At 48.6% G+C, this 25,745-nt stretch overlaps 1 protein-coding gene across 5 annotated transcripts in view; it reads right to left on the reverse strand.

Moving 5' to 3' along the window:
• Positions 1–4,323: 4,323 nt before the first annotated feature.
• The window catches only part of CD276 (CD276 molecule), a 96,349-nt gene continuing 74,927 nt past the window's right edge, over positions 4,324–25,745 (reverse strand). For 2 of the 5 annotated variants that reach the window (XM_084642312.1, XM_084642311.1), the window contains exons 6-8: positions 20,216–20,257; positions 16,413–16,448; positions 4,324–10,314 (exon numbers count right to left, since the gene is read on the reverse strand). In XM_084642312.1, coding sequence (XP_084498438.1) covers positions 10,292–10,314; positions 16,413–16,448; positions 20,216–20,257 — 101 coding nt within the window. In that variant the 3' untranslated portion in view covers positions 4,324–10,291. The remainder of the gene's footprint in view (positions 10,315–16,412; positions 16,449–20,215; positions 20,258–25,745) is intronic. The other 3 variants (XM_084642314.1, XM_084642313.1, XM_084642315.1) reach the window with 3 other exon arrangements.

Here is a 25,745-nt window from a genome sequence, read left to right on the forward strand (position 1 = left end):
GCCACTGGCTGATGGATGAGCCTGTCAAGGTATCAGGTGCAGCAGCACTGGCAAGGCGAGCGAGATGCTTATCTGGAAGGTGGGTTGAGGATGATCCTCCTCACGTGCAGCCGGTCCTTATCTGCAGACTCATAGCTTGTGCTAAGGAGCATGGTGCTGAAGCTACAGGATGTGTGTGCTGAACCTGAAATGCTCCCTAGACTCAGCTCAGGTTCCGCTGCCCTTAGGAAGCTGGGGCACATGAGCGCTCAAGGCTTCCTGCAGAATCAATACACACATTTTCCTCTCCTCTCATGCACGAATCCATACCTCCCCATTCACATCCAGAACCGGGCACTAACTGCTTGCCAGTGTTGGCTTTGCCATGGGCTGGAGCTGAGCAAACTTCCAACCCAGAGCTCAGCCATTGCACCTTGATACTGAACTGCAGCACGCCCTGCTGGTCCAGACCTGACCAATGACAAAACTTGGTCAAAGCATCTTAGATCTGACCCACGGAGTCTGCGGTTCTAGTCTAAAATCCCCGCCAGGGGCCTGCAGTGCCGTCTTGTCATCCAGCACTGACCTTCCCCCTCCCCTATCTAGATCTGCAGCCCTCCTGTTCTTCTGGCCCTGGGCCCTGCACAGCTCTCTGAATGCCCCTCAATCCAGATCTGCAGCCCCCCCTCTCACCCCATTCCCTGCTATTCTTGTCCTGAGCCCCTATCCAGCTCTGTCAATACCTCTTGCATTGCCCCTGCTGGTCTAATCCTGGAGCCACCTGAGCAATGCTTGCCAGTGCCCCTGTTCATAAAGTGCTGTATGCTGGCATCACTCGACAGATAATTTTCATTATTAGTAGCTAACATAAAATTAATAAGAATTCATCCTGGTGGCAGTTTGGGGATAGGGACAAATATCCATAGGATGAGACTGACCAAAGTCACTGCATTGGCGGCCAAACTTTCCTATTTTAAGTCAGCTCCCAAAAGTGCAGTAAGTCACTGTGACACATTGGACCTCAAAGTAGCACCCTGTAACCCCCATATTTATTATTTGTATGTGGTTGTGATATTTCATACAAAGCATGCCTTGTAAGGTACCACATGAAAGGCCACGGTCTGCTGAAATTCATTGTTCTGTCAAAATATGTATATTGTTAGTGTGGATGAAGTTATGAGATGTGCTGTATGGCTGTTATTGAAATATGCTGTGAGTTTGGGAGACGCCCACAACTAGCTCTCCAGTGACTAAAAGAGAGGTGACCCAGATAGGTGTTAAATGATCATTAATCAGCAGGGGAATTGTAAAAAAGGGATTTACAATTTTGTAAGAGACAGTTGCACAAGCACCACACAATGGGAATTGCTCAACTCTGACTCAGCAAGCCCCACCAGAACATGCCTGGGTCAGTATCTTCCCTGGGAGATGGATTGAGAGTATAAAATAAAGGACAGTGGCATCATGAAACCACCTCTCCCCTCCCCCACATACACTGAAGACAACAAGAACGCTGGAAAGACAAAGACTTTGAACTGGGAAGATTGTTCCCAGGTTAAGAAGGAAATTCAGCCTGTGTATTAAGAATTATAACCTATCTGTAACATCCAGTGGGGTGAGAAAAGCTGTTTGATTCCAATCTTGCTTAGTCTGATAAAGTTCAGAATTTAGACTGCGATTTTACTTTTATTTCTTTTGTAACTATCTTTGTCCTGTATGTCCACCACTTACAATCACTTCAAATCTGTCTTTCTGTGGTTAATCAATTTATGTTAATGGTGTATCTTAACCAAGTCAGTTTGTCTAAAGTTCTTGATTACAAAGGCTGGTGCAGGTCCATTATCCTTTGATGAAGTGGAGAACTAATTAATGATCTTGCATTGTTCAAGAGGAGGTCTTGAGCCGTGTAAGACAGTACAAGTATAGGGTGCAAGGCTGGGGGCTCAGGTAGATTTGCTGGTGTTTCCCATTTCCTGTTCACAAGTGTCTTGGAGAGCATTTGTTCAATATAGCTGGGTGTCTCTCTCCATACTGGTGGCTGAGTGATGATAGCTCCTGGAGGGGGTTGCTGCTTGTCACTAGCAAATCATCGTGAGAGACAACCCAGGGTGGAGAACTAGGGGGGCACAGCCATTCCCCAGTTCCAGGTTGTACCCCAGGATCTCATCACAGTCACAGCCCTCCAATCCCCTGCACCATGGCCCAGAGACTCCCGTGTTAGAACACATTCACATAGCACTTACTGAGAAGTGGCCTAGCAATGATACAACCTGCCCCACAAACTCACATCTGATTCCTTTGGGTAGATAAATTATGGTCTAATATAAATACCCTTTCCTACTAATGATATTTGGGACCTCCTCCCACCCTGAGGCCAGATTAATGGAGTGCTATACTTAACGCCTTTGATAAAGGCTCCAATGCCCTTTGATATATGGACACATCAATAGAACGCATGTAGACATTTGGAGAGGGTGAGGTTTCTATTTCATTCTGCCCCATCCACCACAGTTAGACGCTGTCTCATGAACTCAGAAGTTCCCAGGGGCTATCTAGGAGAACCTTAGAAAGAACCTCATTTATTGGAAGACCCCAAATATATCTTGGGCTACACACACACACTCACCTGCCATTGTCCGGCTGCTTATTACTATGATGCATGGTGCAAATACTGAGCCAGAATGTAACAGGGATTAGAAGACACTTGATACATGATACAAAATATGACTCAGTTTATTCCCAGCAACCATTCCGTCCTCCTCCTCCCTCCACTATTCCTTGTCCTTCAGGAGCAATCTGTGTCACATATTTTAAAAGGTGGTAACTCCCATCTTTGGTAACCTCTGGATACAGGGAGCAGAGCTGGTTGGGGAAAAATGGGTTTTGTTTCCATGACAAATTTTGAAAAAACTGAAAAATGTTTTCACTTTTTTCTTCAAAGTTTTCAGAACCTCCAAAATTTTAGTCCAAACCAACATTTTCAATTTTCAGCAGAATTCTTTCAGTTTTCAGCCAACATTTTTCAGCTTTTGATTGCCAACATGTGAAAAAAATTTTTTCCAGTTTTTTGATCAAACCCCCAAATTATTATCAAAAATGGATATTGTCATTTTGACAGAAAAGCCATTCCTACTGAAAAAATGTTTTGAATGAATTATCTGAGCCAGCTCTCTTAAGGAGAGATGCTTACACCCATCATGCCAAATTCTGATCTCACTTACACTGCTGTTAATCTGGTGTAACCCTATTGATTTCAGTGGCATCTCGCTACAGTGGTGTAGATCTGGAGCAACCCCATTGACTTAACTAGTGGGTGAACCTTGTAAACTCCAGAACTGGGGAAGCAGTGGAGATGGACTTTCGAATGGATCCATACCCCAGTGCTTTTAGCAAGTGCCCCAAGGCTCCCGGGCTGCTTCATGGCCATTGCATGTCAGATATCTTTAAACCATACACTCTCCACCTGCCCCCCATGACCTCAACACTTGAAAAGTTGGCTTCATGGCCAGAGTACAAACCCTTCAGTGACACAGCATGAATCCCAGCACCTTCCCAGGGGCAAGACATCACCACAGGAGAACCTGAGATAGCTTTTGCAGGCTGGGTGCACAGGGCCTGGTTAGCACTTGTGTGTGCTGCCCCTGAGTACCTCTTGTATGCTGGGACAATGACTGGGGAGAGTGGCTTGAGGTTGAACGCAGGATGGAAACAACCCCACATGGCTCCAGCCTTGACTACTGACAGAACTGTGCAATGTAGTAACACCTAAGACCCCTCTTTACACCCAGCTCCAGAAAGCGGGAAGTTCTTCTGTGACCTGGCTCTCTCGTTTGCAGGAGCCCGTGCCTCTAATATGGGAACCCCTCACAGCAGGTTTGAATGGAAGGAGTTTTAGCCTCTCCAATACCCACTGGAGCTGGAGAGTCCCCAACAGCTGGGATGGGGCAGCTGAGGATCCCTGACAGTGGATGTGGGTGGAGGCTGCCTCTAAAGGGCTACGTCTGCACGCCGTTCACATCTGGCAATGAGTCCTACCATGGGATGAGGACATCAGGGACTCCTCTTGGTCTAGCCAGAGATCTAGACCCGCACCCCTCTCCCTAACATAGGGCTGACAGAGGAGTCCCAGGTTCTCCAGGGTGGGGAAGTCCACAGGTTCTGGCAGGGCCCTAGCAGGCAGCTGGATTCTCCTAGAACCCCCAGTAGATCATAGGAAAATACATATCCCCCAGCTACTGAGTTACAACTCAGGTCTTTCTACGGCTGATGTTCTCTCCTCATGCCAACGAGGACTGCTGGGCCTGCACACCAAACCATACTACAAACCACACCAGACCCCAGGAATTTTGTCAAAAAGAACCAAGCATTTATTCCCCCCAAAATGTGTCAAGGCACAAAATACTCCAGCTTCCAGAATTTAAGTAATTAAAAAAAATACCAAATCAGACCTTGATTCTAGCACAATGGTATCTCCCTGCCTGAGTGGGGCCAGAGACGAGTGCTGAGGATGTCTGAATGCAACACGGTTGGGCCTGAGTGTGAGAAGCAGGGATGGAGGGTGAAGAAGGCAGCCAGGGATCAGAAAATGTGCATAAGGTAGGCTGGCTGGACAATGCTGGCATCTCCCTGACTTTGGTCTGTCGCTTTATGTTTCCGCTGGTGCTGTGAGCACAGCTTAAATGGCTCTGCTCCTTTTATGGGCCAGAACATTCCGTCTTAGGCCCTTTAACTCAAACATTCCATGGCCTGCACAGGTCTTTGTTATGCACAAAAGCTACATTAAAAGGAAGCTATTTAGATTGCAAAGTCAAGCCATCAAAAGTTAGGAAATGTCAGAATTAAGGCCACCATGGCCATCTAAATTCGGTCCCTGGTGCGTACGCTTTATGACACAGTCTTTAATTACACAATCTCATACTGTTTTTTCCATCACGATGCACGGTGGACTCTGTTCCCTTAATGGGCAGTTAGTCAATATTTTGTTTTCGCCTCATTGTTCCATGTGAGGCCCCTATGCCCCATCTACTGCCCACTATTCAAACCCTGCTCTGAGACAGAATTATTCATTTCCTCATGGGCTTTTCTCCCGCACTCATCATTAGAGTAGCGAAGTGCTTCACCAAAATTAACGAATCCCCCGTCCCCAGCATCTTGGAGAGATGAGAGATATTATCCACATTTTACAGGTGGACAGCTGAGGCACAAAGAGATTAAGGTCAAAAGTATCTACTAATTTTGGTGCCCAATACGAGGCACCTAGGGCCTGACAAGCATTATATAGCACTTTCTATATTCAATCACAGTTCTCACTGACCGGCTGCAGCAGGGCGTGCTCAACACTTCCACGCAGGGTCTCCAGTCAGGCACCCCCAAAATGAGGAACACAGTCAGTGGTCCCCTGTTAAGACTTGGTTTGACTTGCCCAGCATCACACAGGGACTCAGCCTCAGGAACAGGAATAGAATCCACTTGTCCAGGGCAGCATTCAACTGCCTTTCCCATGAGACCCATGCCTTTCTCTTCTTGAAGCTCCGTTCCTCAGCAACAAACGAGACAGGGTCCTGCAGACTTCATTCATTTAGTTTGCAGAAGAGAAGAATGAGGGGGGGATTTGATAGCTGCTTTCAACTACCTGAAGGGGGGTCCAGAGAGGATGGATCTAGACTGTTCTCAGTGGTAGCTGATGACAGAACAAGGAGTAATGGTCTCAAGTTGCAGTGGGGGAGGTTTAGGTTGAATATTAGGAAAAACTTTTTCACAAGGAGGATGGTGAAGCACTGGACTGGTTACCTAGGGAGGTAGTGGAACCTCCTTCCTTAGAGGTTTTTTGAGTCAGGCTTGACAAAGCCCTGGCTGAGATGATTTAATTGGGGATTGGTCCTGCTTTGAGCAGGGGGTTGCACTAGATGACCTCCTGAGGTCCCTTCCAACCCTGATATTCTATGATTCTATAATTCCTAGAGTAGGTCTAGCCAGTGCACTGAAACAGGAAGGGATCCTGTGGAAACAACAGTATGTGACCATGTCATTAAACACTGTACCATAATACACATGCACAAGGGGGTCACATATTTTCCAAAGTTTTAAAAAAATAAACTGAAAGATCAGGAATTCCTTTGTGTGGCATATTGACACCTATATGCATCAGCAGCAGGGCTGGAACTGTTAGATTCACCCCACAGACCTCTGCCACTGGAGCTCATGGAGTAACTGGTAACAGTAGTGGGTTGTCATCCTCTATGTGGCTCAGAGGGGGATGAGATCCACACTTTGCCAGATGCTTGCTGACGGCAGAGGAATGAGCCTCAGTTGGGTTCCAATCCAGCTCTGGAGGGCATGGGCTCTAGTGGCACAGACAAAGCCCTGGCTGGGATGATTTAACTGGGAATTGGTCCTGCTTCGAGCAGGGGGTTGGACTAGATGACCTTCTGGGGTCCCTTCCAACCCTGATATTCTATGATTCTATGATTCTTCCCATCATTGCTCCCAAGCTTGATCCCTTCTCCCCAACAACCTATTTCTGTCTCTGTCCCAGCCCTGGTTCCTTGTTCCAGTCCCATTCTCCTGGCCTACCCTGTCGCCTTTACTGCTCAGGCTTCTCATCCCAGCCCATCTCCTTGTCCAGCCTGCATTAGTCTCCCTCTCCCCCACTCCACCCCCCCGCTTGCTCTCCAAATACCAAACTCTCTCCCAAATCTCACTCACACCCCATCACAATTCTCCCCATTTTGCCCCAACTCCTCTCCCAGCCAGTTCCCTCTCCCAGTTCCACATCTGAGATCCCTCTTCTTCCCACCCCCACAGGCTCCCACTCCTAATCTCCCTCCCTGGGCTGCTCATTTAAATTCAGTCTCCCCTTCCCACCCTCCTTGCCCTGTCTCTTTGCCCAAGCAGTCCCAATTCTCCTCCCACATCCCAACTCCTTCTCAGTTGTCCGTCCTCCTTTGTCCCCCACCACTGGTCCCTAATCCCAATCTCACTGTCCAGCCAGTGTCAGTCCCCCACCCACCCCAGCCAACTGGCTCCCAGTCCTGTCCCATTTCTCTCCCTGGTTCCCAGTCCCTCCCCCAGTTGCCAGTCCCAGCCTCCTTATCCTGCTAGTCCCAGCATCCCTCCCCCCTGCAACCCCAGGCTCACTAGATTCACCACTCCTTCCCTTGTCCTGATCCACCTTTTGTCCCCTCTGCACTCACATCAGACAGCTTTCTCCCCCAGAGTGCCTGGATCCCAGCAAGGCAAGGGGGCCCTGAGAGCACAGGAGAGACAGCCTCTCTGCTCTCAGCTCTAGTGCCTAGCCACACCTGGCCTAGAACAGCAATCATAGGGCAAGCCCAGCTTTATCCCAGCAGCCCTAGTCTAGCAGCAGCATGCACAGCTGCTCTTTGGGGATGGCACATGCAGAGTCTGGTCAGCGCTAAGAGCTGAGAGAGCCTTGAGCATGCTCAGTGAGGATGGAATCATCAGAGATTTTTGCTGGTAAAACTGAAGTCTCTGGGCACATGCAAACTGCAATTTTAAAAAGAAATTTGAGCAAATGTGGGCAGATTTTCACCAGGGTGGCAACAGGCACATCTGACACAGAGGTCATGCCCCCACCAAATTTCAAGTGTCACTCCAAAGAACAGGGTGCTAAAGCTGCTCAAAGAAAAGGGTGCCCAAATTGTTTTTAATGTGGACTAAACAATGTCCTTTCCCTTAGCCTCCTTCTCAGAAATGGCCAAGCCATTCTGGCTGAAATTTGCCAAATGCATTCAGCCTGAGGCAGACCTCTGGCATGGAAAATCTCTGCCCAAACAGCTAAAGCTTGGCAAAGCTATAAAACAAATGAAAGCAGGGTCTTATATAGGGAGGTGTCAGCAATCTTAATGATAGGAGGTGCTCCCCACCACCCCCTATAATAGCCCCTCAACTGGGAAACAAGTGCATCCCCAGTGAAGTTAATCGCACCACCCCCCATCGACAGAGCTGGGAAGCCCATAGTGATTTTAGTGCTGGTGAGAGGGCCAATGGTAGCCTCAGAAACCAGAGCCTTTAGTCCATCAGATAGGCCCTGGCACCCATCCCCTGCTTTGCTCCACCATGGGGCCTCCCTCTGGATTCAGATGAACAATGTGTGGATCTGAGAAGGCAGGTGGGCCTCCATGGTCCATTGGATTCTCTCAGCCTAGCTTCCCCTTGCTTCTCGCTTTCTGATAGGAAAAGCTTAGGGTCACAGCCAGGTACCATGCTGCTCAGTCAGGTATTTTCCATTCACCTCAGGATTGCTGGCTCCAAACACATACTTTAGAGGCATCAGCTCATGGGAAACCTTGGCTTCAAAATGGCTACCAGATGCCCAGGAACACACTGGCCAGTGTGTTAGAGCTACAGCCATGGGGGAACTCCCATTTAACTTCACTGAGGTGCCTGACCCAGCGCTCCTCACAGGGAGCTGAGGTGGTGCCGTTGGCCTCTCTGGCCCTGGAACCAGGCTACAGGGGAGGCTTTCCGATGGACAGAGCAGGAAATGGGAATAGCTTTGTTGCAGAAAATTGTGGATCATCCCTCCCAACCAGGGATGCAAAAACCGTGGGAGAATCCATCTCTGCCTCTGCTCATGCCCGTCCCCTTCTCCAGCAGGGATGCAAGCAGCTCGGGAGATAGTAGCCGAGGGTCACATCTGACCTGCAAGTTCCCCTCCTCACCGTTGGCCCAAGCAGGCACAACATCCAGTTACAGATACTTCCTGACTCTTTGTTAAAGCAAGGCCAAGGCAGGGGGGTGAGATCTATGAAGTTTCCTCTCCCTCTCCTGCCCCACAAAATCCTCTGGGCCAAACGCACCCCTGGGGTAACTCCACCAACCTCAATGGAATTAAGCCAGGGACAGATCTGGCTCCAGGGGCTTAAGGCAAAAGACACATGCTGGTGACAGTGGTACAACATTAAAGATAACAAGACGCTCTCTGGAGCTGTGCCTCTGCCATAGCCAGGACCAAGAGCATGGACCACTTCCACTCAAGTCTATGAGCTCCATCCTCACAGAGCGTCTACAACCATACTAGGCCACTCCCCATCTCTACAGCCACCTGGACCCACTGTCCATCTCCAAGGAGCTTCAAAGACTTTCTTGGGCCCACTGTCCACCTCCACAGGCCTGCCTCTTGGAGGTTGTTGAACCTTGTCCATGAAGGCATCTTGGGGGGAGGATGGTCCAACGATCAGCAGGCTCCCCTTGGTTGAATGGAGGAGAGCAGTTGTGGTTAGGCATCAGGCACCAGGTGCAGGACAGGAAAGACAGACAGGAGGGCACAAGGATACTTAGAGCCTCTGTCTTTAGGATCTTCTGAAAGACATGGACACCTGGTCCCATCCCCTCCCCCCTGTCCGCCTGCTTTAGAAGCTGAATTTGGGGTGTGGGAATAAGTGGAGCCTGCTTTGTGGTGAGAGCGGGGGAAGGATGGCTGGAAGTGGGGAGTGGGGAGGAGGGACATCCATGGAGCCATAGAGCTGGCTCTCACGTTAGTCACATGCTACAAGGGCCAAGACACCAAGAGCTGGTGCTGTAATGGGGCACTGATAACCAAATATCCCCTTAACCATCGATATTGCCCACCCTACTACCCACCCCACCTGCCCACACACACGTTTGACACAGGACAAGAGTCCCCACTGCATCCCTCCTGGCTGCTCAGATTCTGCTGGCTGCACCTCCTGTGCAGGGAGGGTTCAATCTCACAAGGGGCCAGAGCCCTCCAACCCATCCAGCAGAGCACTTAAGCGCTTGCTTAACTTTAAAAGCAGCAGTAATCCCACTGATCTCTAAGTTAATCACCTACAGGAAAGGGCCCTTCACATCCTGGGCCCAACTCTCCACTGCCCTGCATCTTGTGCAGTCATTTCCACCAGGGCAGCGTGAGTGCAAATGCTCACCATTGGGAGCACTATGCACCCACTTTGCACTGGTAGAAGTGAGCACCCAAGGTGCAGGACAATGGAGAATCAGGTCCCTTTGGGCTGCTTGGGCCAGGAAGACAATAACTCCTGGGAATAAAGTGTATCCAGCCCCGTGAGGAAGCGAGCCCTACATAGCGACACTGTCGCGTCTACCCTGTGTGTGTGTGTTGGTGGGGGAGATGGTTATGGTGAAGCAAACAGAGAAAACAGGCTGAAGCTGCTGTCCTTCATGGCCAGGGTATGTAGCAATGGTGGCACAGGCGATGGGATGTTCAGTGTCTCCCATAGGACATCCCCCAGGAGGCTACAATGGTCCGAGAGGACAGGCTGCTAGTCTGTGGCATGGGGCATCATTTCTGTGTCTCCTCCATTTCCTGTCAGTCAATTTCTTGTTCATTGCCTGAAAGTGAAAGAAAAGTGAATAATCAATCCACTGACCTTATGTGGGGGGAGTGGACAAGGTGAGAGAAACAGAGAATACAGAGAAACCGAGAATGGCTCCCAGGCGGGTCAAAGGGCACAATCCATACAAGGGGCCAGTTTTCACAAGGTTCAGCCTACTGGGTGAATGTTAGGTGATTAATAGAACTGGTGGGAAATTTTATGTTGAAACTTTTTTGATGCAGAATTGGGATTTCGACGTAGTGAAAGTTTTCACAAAGTGTCTATTTTCCATAGAAAAATTCAAATTTTCATTTAAAAAAAATGAACGCCAGAAAGCCAAAATATTTTAATTGTGAAATGCCATCATACTGCTTCATGGGAATGGTAGTTTGGATGCTTGTATTCCCATTCTCTTCTATGGGTGGACTTCATTTCCCATGATGCCCTGCAGCTACACCACTGCCATGATGGATCTCCTCCCCTCCCCTCATCAGGTAGTTCAACCAGGGATTCCAACCTATAGAGGAGAATGGGGACATGAAGTACCTGAACTACAATTCCCATGCGCCACTAGGTCGGCATTTCAGAATCACAGTATTTCAGCTTTTCGACAAAATACTTCAGATATTGATTTTTTCCACCAAAAACTCAAAAAACCCCAGTCCTGTGCGCCAGCCACTAGCTCACACTCCTGCCCTCATCCCAGTTAACAAAAATGGTCAGGAAAACCTCGACCAGCCCAATACAGCAAAATGGCTGATATTTAAAGTAAAAAAAAGAAAGATAAATCCATCAAATCACCCATTTCAATAAATGACCATTCAAAGTTACAGCAGCTCAACCGGTGCCCTGGGGTTCATGCTTATATCACTCATGCTCTGCTAAGGTTGGCACCGGATGAATGATTTATGGAGAAAATGCTTTACGAGTCTCCATGAGGATACAGACAACTCACTTAGCATTCCCCGCGGGCACAGGAAGGGACTGAGGTAGGTTTTAGTTACTGTAAGATGCATGCATTGAAGGGCATGGAACTGTTGCATTGAGCATGATACGGGGAATGAAGTGGGATCTAATGCAGTGGTATGTGTTCTATCCCATCCATGGTCCCTCTTCCATAGCAGGAGCCCCTTAGGAGCTCCCTCCCATCCCTATGGGACTCTCTTTCATTGAGCAATCTGGGAAGGATTGGGTAGCTTGCTGCGTTGTGACCCCCAGTGAGAGAATATCCCAGAGTCTAGTGGATAGAGCAGGGGACTCACAAGAGAAATTCCAGGCTCCTTCACTGCTGTGTTGGAAGACCCTGTAACTTCACCCATCTGAAAAATGGGGATATTCACACTTTCCTTCCACGAGTGTAAGGAGACTTCCTCCATTCCCCTTTCCAACGCTCTCCGGAGAGCCTCAGGAGAGAAGAGTTCAGGGAGCGGAGAGTATTGCTATCATACCATGGCACACTGTGGATCCAGAGCTCATGCTGCAGGGCCATAAAGCTTTTCCTCCAGCACTCTCATCAAGGCAGGTGATGTGCCACAGGGCTTGTCTGACCAGCACGGTGCTTTTACTGCATCAAAATCCACACTTCTCCTACCACACAGGGACCGCCAGGAGGCCAGCACAGAGAGCACGGTTGTGCACCTCCTGCAAAATGCCACGCATTTCCAAGTGCTTTACGGAGCATTAGACGCTGGCACTGCAGTGAGTGCACTGGCAAAGGCAGCAGCTATTGTGTGGCCAGTCCACTGTGAGGGCTGTTTACACTGCAGGCATGGATGGTACTCCTGAATGTGAACAACCCCACCTGGGAGCAAGTGCCTCATGCCTAGGAGATACAGCCTTTAGTAATGAGGCTGTGGGTTCAAACCCCATGTGGGCTGGAGTGCCCACAAGCTGTTCTCCTGTGGCAGCTTTGCAGTGGCCTGCATGGAATGTGTTGGTGTCTCAGGACAGTTCTCAGTAACCTGGTTCCCACACCACAACTGGTCCCAGTGATTCCCCGCTGCCAGCCTGGGCTGGGGGCATCATGGAGGCCAAGTTCCTCTCTTCAACCTAAAGGTGAACCTGCCCAGGCAGGTAAGCATGGAGAAGCCTGCACCACTGCTGTCCAGCCTGGGCCTGCTTCCGACTCCAGGCCTGATCTCCCTCCTCACCACTGGATTCACTTACAAAGCGAAAATTCGTAATCTCAGAGTGGTCGCGAGCCTGCTCCTGGGAGATGCTCAGCTCCTGGCACGCCCCTCGATGTCAATGTGGGTTCCAGATGCTCAGCACCTCTCCGGATCAGGCTCCACAGGCCTGAAATTGGATAATCTGGAGGCTGTTGCGCAGAGCTTCAGTTTTACATGGTCATTTAAATGCCCTCCATCCTATGACCCCAGACCAGTATGCCCAGGCTAGAACGGGGTGGGTCTTTGTCCCTCTCTAGTGGCTCGTCCCCACACACAGGCCGAAGAGCCTTTTACTGCAGGCCCTGGCAGCTTTGCTTCTTTCGTTCCAGCCGTAGCAGCACATGCTCTTTCAATCCAGCTGCCCAGAGTCTGATCCCTGTAGACAGCCCCAGCAGGGTGGTGTTACACTATGCAACTCTACATGCTGCGGTCCCTGCCCACAACCTTCCTCTCCATACACTGGGATCTCATGCTTGACACAAAACCAGGAAGCAATGAAATGATGGCCCAGTTCTGCTCATGCTGGTGAATGAACTGAAGTCACTGGAGCTGCACTGGAGTAAGTGAGAGCAGAATCAGATCCAGTATTTACAAACCTCTGATGAAATTTGGGGTTTCTTAATACTGGACAGAGCCCCACTCTGGAAGTGGACACATTGACATCCATGGGATTAACAGTGTGGGGACCTTTCTGGCGTGACCATAACACCCAAGGTCATCTCTGCTCTGCAGGGGCTTGCAGAAGCCCAGGATGATCTTACCCTCGGTCTCTGGCCAGCCCCCAAGTTTCAGGGTTTGCATGGGATGCAGGGCTCCCAGGCAGGCCCTTGCTTTGCCTGAGCTGATGAGGGGCAGTTGGCATGTATCAGCTGATTTCCCATGAGCTGGAGAGCAACCCCCATCACTGCTTCCAGCTAGCAGAAATGCTGCCCAACCATGACGTTAATCTGCATCCGAGCAAAGCACCTTGCTCCTCCCCCCGAATCTGCTTTGTGTTGCTTTAATGGTTGGCTGTTTGTTTGAATGATTTACAACCGGCAGTAGCTTAAAAATATGGCTTTGGCACAAGGTGGCTTGTACCCAGTGTCTTGGGTAAGCAGCTTTCTGGCCGAGCTCAGCCAGCAGGCTGGCACGGGCAGGCTGCCAGCTTTGACAGCAGCCCTGCAGCACACAGACACTGCTCGGTAGGTAGGACAGACCCTTCTCTTCTTGTCGTGGCTGTTAGTGGGTTTGCCACTGGGTTTGTTGGGGGATTTTCATCCCTTGTGCTCATGCTGGAATCCCCTAGTTAGCTGCCTCTGTATGGTGAGCAAGCACAGTCCCTAAACAAGCACAGACACATGTCCATGGACTCACTGCTGTGCCCAACTTACAAAGGCTGGACTACTAAGAACTGTGCATGGCACGTGCTCGCAGGCCCACCAGGTCTGAGGATAGGAAGGTTGGTCACCAGCTCCCATGCCTTCTCGCTTAGAGCTGGTTTTCTGGACTACAACAATATTGCATTCTCCCATTGTTGCTGCAGGCCATGGAACTTAAAGGGGTTTATAAACCTAGATGAATATAGCCCCACAGGAGGTGCTATTACTGTCTAATTACATATGGTGAAACCAAGGCACAAAGCCAGTAAAAGACTTGTCCTCGTTCACACAGTGATCGAGGCTGAAATAGACCCCAGGAGCTCAGATCCGTGGTGCGAGCCATAAGCACCTGGCCATCCTTCCTCCTCCCACACAACACTGGAACAACTCCAATACGTTTACAACAAAGTGACATCTTTAATTTGGAGTGCAGTGCCACAGTTGGAACACTCCCCCCTGTGATGACTGACTCAAGATGCAAGGAACCCAAGAGCGCACCCGGGACGTAGGGAAAATGAGAACACAGGTAGGAATAGAGCTCCAGGCAGCTGTGCAGAGGACCCCATGCCTCCTGCAAGCTTCACACAGGCCTAATCCTTATGATGCACCCAGTGCTGGAGGGCACCAATCTCTATGCTTGTTGGAGACCTCAGCTTCCCTTAAAGTCATATACACCTAAAGGGAATAATAATAACAATACAAAGTGACCTATTTATGGTGCATTGAGCCAGCACTACCTTTCACTTTAACCAACATTCTGCTATCGAGTGTCTGCAGGCTGTGTTGATGGGTTTCCCTAAGCATTGATTTGTCCGGCAATGTAATGGTTAAACAGCCAGTCTCACTCAGCCATATTCCACAGGAACTTCTCCTTACACTAAGGCATAGAGACAGGGAAGCAGGAGTGGTCAGATCATCAGGGTGGGGTGGTTTGTCAGACAAAGCCAATGTTGCAAAAGGTCTGGGCTGCCAAAGTGCAGAGAGTAAAGGCTGAGAGATTTCCCCCCTCATTCCCAGAGGCTGAGCCTGACTACACAGCAAGGCCTGTGTGCATGTTGAGAGAGAGAGTGTTTTCAAAGCTCATTGTACAGCACTGAAAATCCTCATCAGCTGGAGAATCCTAGGAGATGCCATTATTCATACTACATTTCTGCTAAAAAAAAAAAAGCAGCAAGGAAGGATGCAAAGGGACTCCTCAAAGCTGTGGGGTTAAGCAAACAATCTGGCTTGGAGATGAAAAGTGAGGAGGCAATGACAACAAGCACAGACTGTTTAGGCTTGCAGGGGAAAGATAAGGGCAGCAAGGGGAGGAAGAGAAAGCAGATTGAGATAATGCTCTAGCTAATGGAGTGAAGAGGAGTAAGAAAAGGTTTTTATAAATCCAGAAGGAAAAAACGCAGCACAAGAGAGAAAGCAGGGCCATTAATAATGGAGGAGGGGGTGAAATTAACCATGACTTAACAATAGCTGAGACCCCAAGCTGCTTTAGGAAAATCTGCCTTTAACACCAAAAGAAATAAATTTTGATGACTGAGAAGGAAATCTGCATGTGCAACCCAAGGTAGTTGGACCCTAGGATATTAAAGCAACCAGCTAATTAATCAGGGGAAGAAGGGAGGAGAAATTTCAAAGGCATAAATGGGAGTTAGGTGCCCAACTCCCATAGATTTTCACTGAGTTGGGCATCTGGTTGCCTTTTGGCCATTTCCTCCGCAGTGCACCTGGGAAATGATTGCTTGTATCGCAGAGAACTTGGGAAGCCAGGATGTTCTCAGCAAAAAGGAATGAATGAATCATTCTGGCAATTACTGTCTCATTAGCCCAGCTTCTAGCACTAGTGAAATGATGGAAATTAAAAGAAAAAGTCAATAAATAGCTAGAGCATAATGGATGCATGAGCAATAAACTGCGCTGGATGTTGGGAAAGAATAAATCTTGGCAAACTTGATTGCTCTTTTTGGGAGAATTACAAAATCAATGGACGAGGGGAATGCAGTAGATATCAATAAAATACACTTGGATTTTATTAATGCGGTTAATATTGTATCTAGCAAAAACCTGATTGGCTTGGGATAAAATCATTGATGTGAACTGAAAAGTGGCCAAGAAACCACAAACAAAGGGTAGAATTAAACAGCAAGGGATCTGTTGGGGGGGGGGGGGGTTTATGGCCTCCGAATCCAATCTGGTCTAATTAACACCTTCATTGCCAACCTGGCAGTGAAAGCCAACAGGGTGCTAATGAAATACACAGCTGACACCAAACTGGGAGAAGTTGCAAACACCATGGAGATGAGCAAATCTAGAAATCAGAAGAGTGGGCAGAAAACAATCATCTAAATCCCAGATACACAAAGCATCCAGCAGATGGTTGGGGTTCTGCATTAGGCTTTGGGTTGCTGTTTTTAGATAACCAACAGCTCAGATCTCCAACTGTCCCTGCTGAGCTAAACAGCCAGTTGGCTGTAATAGCAGTTAGGTTTCAGAGGTTTAAGGGTACAGAAGCCAGTGGGTCTGCCAGCTTGTGTAGTTGTTGCAAGAGACCCTGTATGCGAGTACAAAAGAAGAGAAGAAATGCCCTTTACCTTCTTTGTTCTCTGGGGTCTTCAGAGGCTGCAAAGCTGTTGTTGAGAAGAGAGAATTCTGTCAAACTCAGGCCTGGGACCACAGCATGCAGCAAACAGAGCATTAGAGCAGCAGAGCATTCAACCACACTGGGCCCAGATCCACCAACTCGTCAGGGCATCCTGGACATGCTCTTCCTCCCAGCTCTCCTCCACCCCAAATGGATCCTTTTCTTCCTCCCTGGTGATGTAGTCCTGCCCAGCCGGTTCTGCACTGGCCCTGGCTGCCCTGCCCGGGACTCACTGCCGCATCTGAGCTGCCTCTGATCAAGGAGCCAAACAACCCGATTTAATTGTTTTGCAAACTCTGTCTTTGCCTGCTCCCCCTGTTTGTGATCCTGCCTGTTTGAATCCCAGGTCAGTGGGCAGAGCCCATGAGAACAACAAAAGCCTGCCCCCTCACATGAGAGAGAGGCAACAGAGCCCAGACCTCAACTGAGTACAGGTCAGACAATCAAAACAAGGGACCCAGAGGAGGACACTGAGCAGAGCCCCTGGCCTGACTGCCCTAGAGATCACATTCTCTACATACCCAAAGCTGCCCCTCTTTTATGAGCCAGAGTCCAATTCTGGAGACACCACCCCTAGGCATGAGTGGAGAGTTTGAAATCCATTGTCTGCTCAGTCCTTGGCTTCTCTAATTTAGTCTGCTATCAGTGTCAATTATTAGTAGTGGGATTGTGATGGGGATGCCTACTGATTAGGAAATGGACAGAGACCCAGCCATATCTTTGAAGGATAGTAAAATCCAAGATCTCCCTTCCCCTCCACTCAACCCCTGTAATTTGTAACGAAAGCAACATCTCCTGAGTGCGGTTTCAGGAATGCTCTAGTAACTAGCCCATTAATAGATATGGCACTCAAGATACGGAGCTGATTTTGCTAAACACTGGTGGTGACTGTAGCCTGCACATGGCTTTCTCTGGGCAGCTCTTGGCATCAGCGCTTAACAAAAGTGAATTTCCTGATCAGGCAGGGACAGGGTGCTTCGTTCTGACTATGATCTCCCCACACACAAACCCCCCCTATAGAAACTACTGCCACAATATGAAAAGAAAAAAAGAGGACAAATACCAGGCTATGTTACCATATCCTTCAGCTTCCAAATTCTGGCACTGAGGCTCTGGAAATTAATTGCTGAAATTTATAGTAGAGATCTGAAATCAGTCTCCTGTTGGTTTGGGGGGTCAGGAGAAAGGACTAGGCTAGAGGAGGGGAGGCTGTATGGTTTATCTCCCACCACTAATGAAGGTAGAGGGAAAAAATCCATTTAACAGTTCATAGCATTTATCAGCCTTCCACAGTAATTACACTCGCCAACTTCCACCACCAATCAAAGCCCCAGCCCTTAAATCTCACAGGCAGCTACAAACATCAAGAAGTCTGCGTTGGGAGTGCGCTCTCTCCCAAGGAGAGATTAGGCGCAAGCCAATCTGTATACAACAAAGCTATTGTTGTGCTCAGAGCAGATAAAGGGAATCACCAGGCATATAATTAACTCATTTGAGTAAAGCAGAGCGCCACTATCACTTTTTATTAAAAGATAACACAGCTTATCTCGGCCCTGCGAAACTGCCAGTCTGCTCACAGCTTGGAGGGGTTCACTGACAGCCAGCTGGCCTGCCTCAAAGAGTCGTGCGAGAGGGCACAGGTGCCAACGTGAGACTGGCTGTGTTGGCATGTGTGTGATCATGCACACGACAGTGCACTTCTGTGTGAGACTATGCGCATGTTCATGTATCAATGTGTGTGTTTGCAACAGTCCGTGTGTACACCATTGTCAAGGTTCCTCCCCCACTCTGAACTCTAGGGTACAGATGTGGGGACCTGCATGAAAAACCTCCTAAGCTTATCTTTACCAGCTTAGGTCAAAACTTCCCCAAGGTACAAAATATTCCACCCTTTGTCCTTGGATTGGCCGCTACCACCACCAAACAAATACTGGTTACTGGGGAAGAGCTGTTTGGACGTGTCTTTCCCCCCAAAATACTTCCCAAAACCTTGCACCCCACTTCCTGGACAAGGTTTGGTAAAAAGCCTCACCAATTTGCCTAGGTGACTACAGACCCAGACCCTTGGATCTTAAGAACAATGAACAATCCTCCCAACACTTGCACCCCCCCTTTCCTGGGAAATGTTGGATAAAAAGCCTCACCAATTTGCATAGGTGACCACAGACCCAAACCCTTGGATCTGAGAACAATGAAAAAAACATTCAGTTTTCTTACAAGAAGACTTTTAATAGAAATAGAAGTAAATAGAAGTAAAGAAATCACCTCTGTAAAATCAGGATAGTAGATACCTTACAGGGTAATTAGATTCAAAACATAGAAAACCCCTCTAGGCAAAACCTTAAGTTACAAAAAAGATACACAGACAGAAATAGTTATTCTATTCAGCAAAATTCTTTTCTCAGCCATTTAAAGAAATCATAATCTAACGCATACCTAGCTAGATTACTTACTAAAAGTTCTAAGACTCCATTCCTGGTCTATCCCCGGCCAAGACAGCATAAAGACAGACACACAGACCCTTTGTTTCTCTCCCTCCTCCCAGCTTTTGAAAGTATCTTGTCTCCTCATTGGTCATTTTGGTCAGGTGCCAGCGAGGTTACCTTTAGCTTCTTAACCCTTTACAGGTGAGAGGAGCTTTCCCCTGGCCAGGAGGGATTTCAAAGGGGTTTACCCTTTCCTTTATATTTATGACAAACATGCACAACTGTATGCACATACTTGGCAATGTGTTTGCATATGCAAGTGTATCTGTTTGCATGTATGCAATATACATGGACAACTATGTGCACATGCTCATGCCTTAGTATGTACATGTGTGAGCTTGTGCTCTTAACTGGATGCACGACTGGGTGCTTATGCTTGTGCATCCATACGTGCACATGGAAGAGTGTGCGACACTATGCATTAGCATGTGTATGTGTGCGTATGCCTTTATATTCATGCACGACTGTGTGCGCATGCTCATGCATCAGTGTGTGCACATGCAAGTGTGCACCACTCTGTGTATGCACATGCTTGTGCATCAATGGGTTCACATGCCACAGCGTGCATCGTTCGACACATACATGACTGTTTGCTTACGCAACATGTATGAATATACCAGTAGATGCAAGCAGAACTGTGCATATGTGACATGTGTGTTTCAGTATGTGTTCATGATATGTTGTGTGCACACCCAGGCTGTGGCACATCAGCTCCATCTTCCGGGTCAGACATATTCTCTGACTCAGGGCTGGGCTCCTTTTTTCCTTAATACTCTTGTGAGTTTCATGCAAGAACATACCCTGTCTCATCTGCACTAGGGAAACTACTTCCTGCTGACCACAAGGTCAGCATTGGGTGTAGCTGACCCAGCAAGGGTCACTGTTTAAGAGCAAGAACTGTGTGTGGCCCAGTCACAGTGCTAACCAGAGCCACCAGGGTCCATTTTCAACTGTGTGTTCTGGTTGAAAACCAGATGCCCGGCAACCCTAGCTAAGACTGAGCAGGTGACAGTAAGAAACAAGCCAGGCAGCACAGAAACCAGTGGGAAGGTGCAGGGAGGAATTAGACCCACCCACCCATTCCAGCCCCCTCCACAGGGTGCCCCCTGGAACTCATGCAGGAGGCTGCGGTGGGAACACAAGGACCCACCTTCCCAGCATGCACGTTGGTTTCTCCTTTAGCAATCCCAGCCCCAACATGAAATTCAGTGCCCCAGCCTCCACCCTGGTCATCTACACAGAATGTGGGCTTTGAGATCTCACCAACCTGTTTTGGGTTCTCCATCATCCTCAATCTGCTCCTCCATCCCTGAAAAACAAAAGCCATGTGTGCATGAAGCCTCCGGAGGTGCGCAGAGAAATCACTGAGAAAATGGGGATGGGTAGGTAGAGGAGGCTCTCAGACCCAGCTCTATGGATGGTCCCCATCCCATCCCACAGCCCTCTGGCTATTCCAGCCCTGCCAATGCCCCTAGGTCTGAATCTGCAGCCCTATTATCCCAGCCCTGCCCTGCCCCCACAGCTTTGCTGATGCTCCTCAATCCTGGCCCACAGCCCCTCTTGCTATCCCAGCCCTGGAACCCCATTCATTATCTGAAGCAGGGAGGACTGAGCAGAGGAGAGAGCCCGATTCCAGCTCTCAGGAGCCCATGCACCTGCAGTGGGAACAGGGGAGGGAAGCATTTATATGCAACAGTGATGGGCATGCATACTCTGATACAGATGAAACAGGCAGGAACTTGCTGGGGATAATGGCTCATCCGCAGCTAACAGGAAAGTGGGGAGGCTGTTTGCAGGTTGAGTCTGTCTGACGGGGCTGTGTGTACAGCTGTGTGTACAGGACTCTCCTTGAGCAGGGGCCTGCACAGAAGGCAATTTTAGCCTCTGGTAGCTAGTCAGGCAGCCCCAGGCTGCAGACTCTGTGATCCCAGACACAGAGCCTTGTCCTGTCCTAACTGTGATGCTTTGGTGCTATGGCGGTTCCTCTCCCCATCCCAGTGCAGAGCTAGGCCCTTGGCTGAAGCAGCGATTGGTAAGCGTGATCCCCTCTCCTCAGAGTGTAGAGGACACCCACCAATCAGTATGACGTGACACAGATGCCTGGCTGCCAAACAAAGGCTCTCCCGCCGCCAGCTCCCCTATTTATAGCAAAGCTGCCATCTGGAGCAGTGCTCTCTGAGTGGCTTAACAAGGCTCAGCATCCCCAAGCAGACACCTGGAGAGGACAGGTCTGGAGAGCTCCAAAGGGGCCTAGACCCAGGGGAGTTCCGATCGCTGGCATCTGCTTTCCAAGGTATGCTCCTTCTGCTTCCATGCACGCACCACATCGTGAGCACATACTGGAACACACGTCACATATGCACATTTCTGCCTGCAGATACTGGTACATGAACACATGCTGTATAAGCGAACAGTCATGTATGCACTGAATGATGCATGCTGTGGCATGTGAACCCACTAATGCTCAAGGCCAGCATGACTGCACTTCACGCCACCTTCATCCTCCTCACTCCAAGCCCACCGCAGAGGGACACGCCAGTCACACTAGGCTGTGCAGCCTCCAGCCCTTTGTATTTGTCCTGTGGGGCACCATAAGGGCAGGACTGCATCATGCCATTGTAACGTGCACAGCCTGCTGTGACACTGCCTCCGTGCAGGGTGACAGGCCACTGCTACTGACAGGCTGTAACGACGGTCTCCTACCTGACTCACCCAAGGCCACAGAAGAGTCCTTATCAGAGACTGCTTTGAGCAGGGGGTTGGACTAGATGACCTCCTGAGGTCCCTTCCAATCCTGATATTCTATGATTCTAAGACACTGAGCTAGAACCCAGGAGCTCCTGGCTCCCCAACCTTGTGCTGAAGCTGCTAAGCCACAACCAAGCTGTAACATCACCCTGCTTTGGTTCTGCCTGGCAGGGCCCTGCAAATTCTACATTCAAGACTGACCCACCACTTGTGACACCCTCCGAGTGTCTATGGGATTGCACCTGCCCTCAACAGAACAGACCCTGGACGTGCACCTCGGCTGCTCTGCAGGAATCCATCCTGACAAATCCTAGAGAGCATCCTCCACATTCCTTCCCTCCCCTGGGTCCTTCACAGGGCAAGTCGCTCTCCCCACCCCACCCCACCCCAGCAGCCAGACAGCTGAAATGGCACCAGGCGTGCCGAGATGGCAACGTCACCAGGGTCCCACATCAGCCCTGGAAGGTTCATGTAGCAAGCAAACAGGCCAGAAGGCTCCACGTCTATTCCATAACACTAATGCACTGTTAAAGGGGCACTACCGAAGTTAATAGTCCCCCAAGGGCAACCTGCACTTAGGAGCATTGGGATTGCCAGACTGGATCAGAACAGAGGTCCAGTGTCCTGTCTGCAACAGTGGCCAGCTGCTCCACAGGAAGGGGTAAGACCCCACACAACAGCTGTGGAATAATCTGCCCCCTCGTTACAATTTATACTGATCTCTACCAGACAAAAACTGGCTGAAGTACCAGGCATATTATCCCTTCCAAAATTTGTTAGCATTAAGTAAGATAACTTTGCATATTTTTGTTATCCATCTAGACGTAACAATCTCTTAGAAACGAGCTAAGATCTTGGCCTCAACAATTTCATGTGGCAGAGAGTTCCACGATACAGTCAAATTTTTGTGGAAAAAAGTATTTCATTTTATCAGTTATAAATCTGCCCTTTTAATTTGGTGGAGCAATGGAACATTTTTTGTTGTGTACGCTAGTGGCGGCAGGTTCAAATCCCACCTAATCTGCCACAGAAGCAAAGAAAATGGCTGGCCCTGTTGTGTTGGGTTATGGTCTTGGTTTATATTGCCAACGATCCCGGATTTAAATCCTGGGGCAGCAGAAATGAAAAATAACTATGACCCGTGTTACACAGACAATTTGACTAGATGATCTTAATGATCCCTTCTGACCTAGGAATCTATTAATGTGACATTATTGACATGAACTGTGACCGCATAGATCATTGTTGCAACCAAGGTCCTATAATTGCACCAAATCTTGTACAAAGGAGGTCAAGTAAGGTGTCTATGAAAATGTTGTAATTTGTTGGTTAGGATTATGCTGTCTGTATGTGTGTATCATTTTTGTATTTGAAGTTATGAATATTAGCTATGTACTTGTATCTCAATGTGTTTGATTCTAAGTAGCATCAGTGAAACATTTGGTCAGCTTCTTGAGAAAGGACTATTCTGAGTAAGTGCCCAATCAAGAAACACTTAACTGACAATGGACCTTGGGAGACTCTGATCCACATCTAAGGAGCCTTCCTAGGAACGTTCAAGGTAGCATGTGAGCAATGGCTGCCACCAGCAAACTGAATCATGCATGGACTTACCCATGGGACTCCAAACTCCAGCTTGCTGCTGTGACTTTCCACAGTAAGAACAAAGGGGTCCCTCCACATGGCAGAGGATATAAAAGGCTCTGGAAACCCCTCCATTTTGTCTTCAATCCTGCTTCTAACTGCTGGAGGAACTGTGCTTGAAACTGGAGCTCTGAACAAAGAGCTGAACGACCCATCCAAGCTGGGATGTTTGTACTCCAGAGACTTGATTGGTTTAAATCAGCAGTAATCCCAACAAGCCTAAACTAAAAACTTTAACATTGTTGTATGTATTTAATTCCATTTAACCAATTTTAACTCTCATCTATATTTCTTTCTTTTTATGAATAAACCTTTAGATTTTAGATTCTAAAAGATTGGCAACAGCGTGATTTGTGGGTAAGATCTGACTTGTATATTGACCTGGATCTGGTACTTGGTCCTTTGGGATCGGGAGAACCTTTTTTCTTTTACTGGGGTATTGGTTTTCATGACCATTCATCCCCATAAGGAGTGGTGCTGGTGGTGATACTGGGAAACTGGAGTGGCTGAGGGAATTGCTTCTGGTTTGCCAGTGTGGTAAAAAACAAAGTCCTCTCTGTTTGGCTGGTTTGGTGTGCCTTAGTAGTGAAGGACCCCCAGTCTTGCTGTGACAGCCCTGCTCTAAGCAATTTGTCCTAAATTGATACTCTCAGTAGTGTCCCGCCAAAGGCCGCTTTGTTACACCTGTTGCATAGGGTTATGGTCTTGCTTTATAATGCCAAAGGTCCCGGGTTTAAATCCTGGGGCAGCAGAAATGAAAAGTAACTATGACCCATGTTACAGAGAAAATTTGCCTAGATGATCTTAAAGATCCCTTCTGACCTAGGAATCTATTTATGGTTTCACTGATTGTCCCTTTGTTCTTGTGTTAGGAGACTCTCCCTGTCTACCTTCTCTTGACCATTCATCATGATTTGCTTACTTCACTGACAAAAATCACTCATCAGTCATGTAGAAGCAGCCCACCTACCAGGAGAGCCAGCCGAATTCTATTCTGCTTGTGCAACAACAGACTCATGAAGCGAGTTCCATCTGTAGAATCTTCATCATCTCTGGCTCCGAGGCTGAAGGAGGAGGAAAGAACCCAGCCAAATTTCCCACACCTGGGTGGAGTTTGAGTGGTGGCAGCTAGAAAAACCCACCTTTTTTTGCTTTCGCAAATTGAGCCCATTGGTTCCGGAACCAGTGGGAGACAATAAGTATGGAATGCCAACAAAGCTGGTTTTACAGCCACTCCGAATGTGCAACTGCACTTAAAGGAACAAAGATCCCCTTTTCATACAAATACCTTTCAGAAATAAAGAACAGGGAAAAGGACAAGGATGCAGAAAATAGAGAGCGAGGGGGAGAACAGTTTTTCAAACAGGGGCTTTCAAAGTGCTTCCAGCGAGACATTGGCAGGGCTTTAATTAATTCTTTCAAAGCTGAACACACATGGGCAGGGATAAAGGAACAAGAGAGGCAGAGCACAGAGCATCTGTGTCTCATGCTATTTCCTTGACATTTCCATGGTGGCAAACGCTAGTGATGTCTTCTCAGATGAGAAGATGGGTACAGAAAGGAAAGGAGCTATCCCGAGTGCATACTACCCTTTGTGTGTTTGCACTTGGCCAACTGTCACTTTGCACGTCACATCTCCTCCGTCGGGGGTGGGGTGAGGAGTCACGAGGGAAGGGAAATGTCAGAGAAGATTGAGAGGCAGGTTCTGAGCATCTGCCTCTTGGCTGGCGCCACCTCGCTGCTTCCAAAATGTCAGCTGCAAACCTCAACAACAAAGATCCCACCTCCCCCCCCCCAGGCAGATCATCTCTGTTTGCTGCCCAGGGAGATGATGCATAATGTTTGCAACAGGCGCATCCATCCCAAGGTATCCCAGGGGATAGACTGCTGCTGCTAACTTGGGTCCTTGCCCCACAGCTGTGGTTAGGCAGACACGTGTGGACAACACAGGACACCCTCCTTGGCATAGGGTGCATCCAAACTCTGGGAATGCACATGGCTGGGGAGAGGAGAGATACCTGGTGCATCTATTACGACCCCAGAGAGTGGGAACCCAGCTTGGGCTAACTGGGGCATCGCACTAAAAGGGATTAAATCCTGTGGTCCAATTTCTTTGGTCCCACTTTGTAGTAGCAGCATTGCAAGCTTTCACCCAGCCGTCCCCACAAAAATACTACCACTAAATGTGACTTGACTGAAAAACCAGCCATGTAACCAAGAAACCTGCCTCTCAGTCATTTTGATTCAGCCTTCTGGTAGAGGTGGAACACTAGTTTGCCCCTTTTCCAGCATCTTTCATCTAGGGATTTCAAAACCCTGGAATGAGTTATGCCTCCCAACCCTTCTGGGAGGTGGGGACATTTCACAGCTGGAAACACTTTCTACATGTAGCACTTTACAAAGGA

Source organism: Lepidochelys olivacea (assembly GCF_965140295.1).
Source record: "Lepidochelys olivacea isolate rLepOli2 genome assembly, chromosome: 10".
NCBI lineage: Eukaryota > Metazoa > Chordata > Testudines > Cheloniidae > Lepidochelys > Lepidochelys olivacea.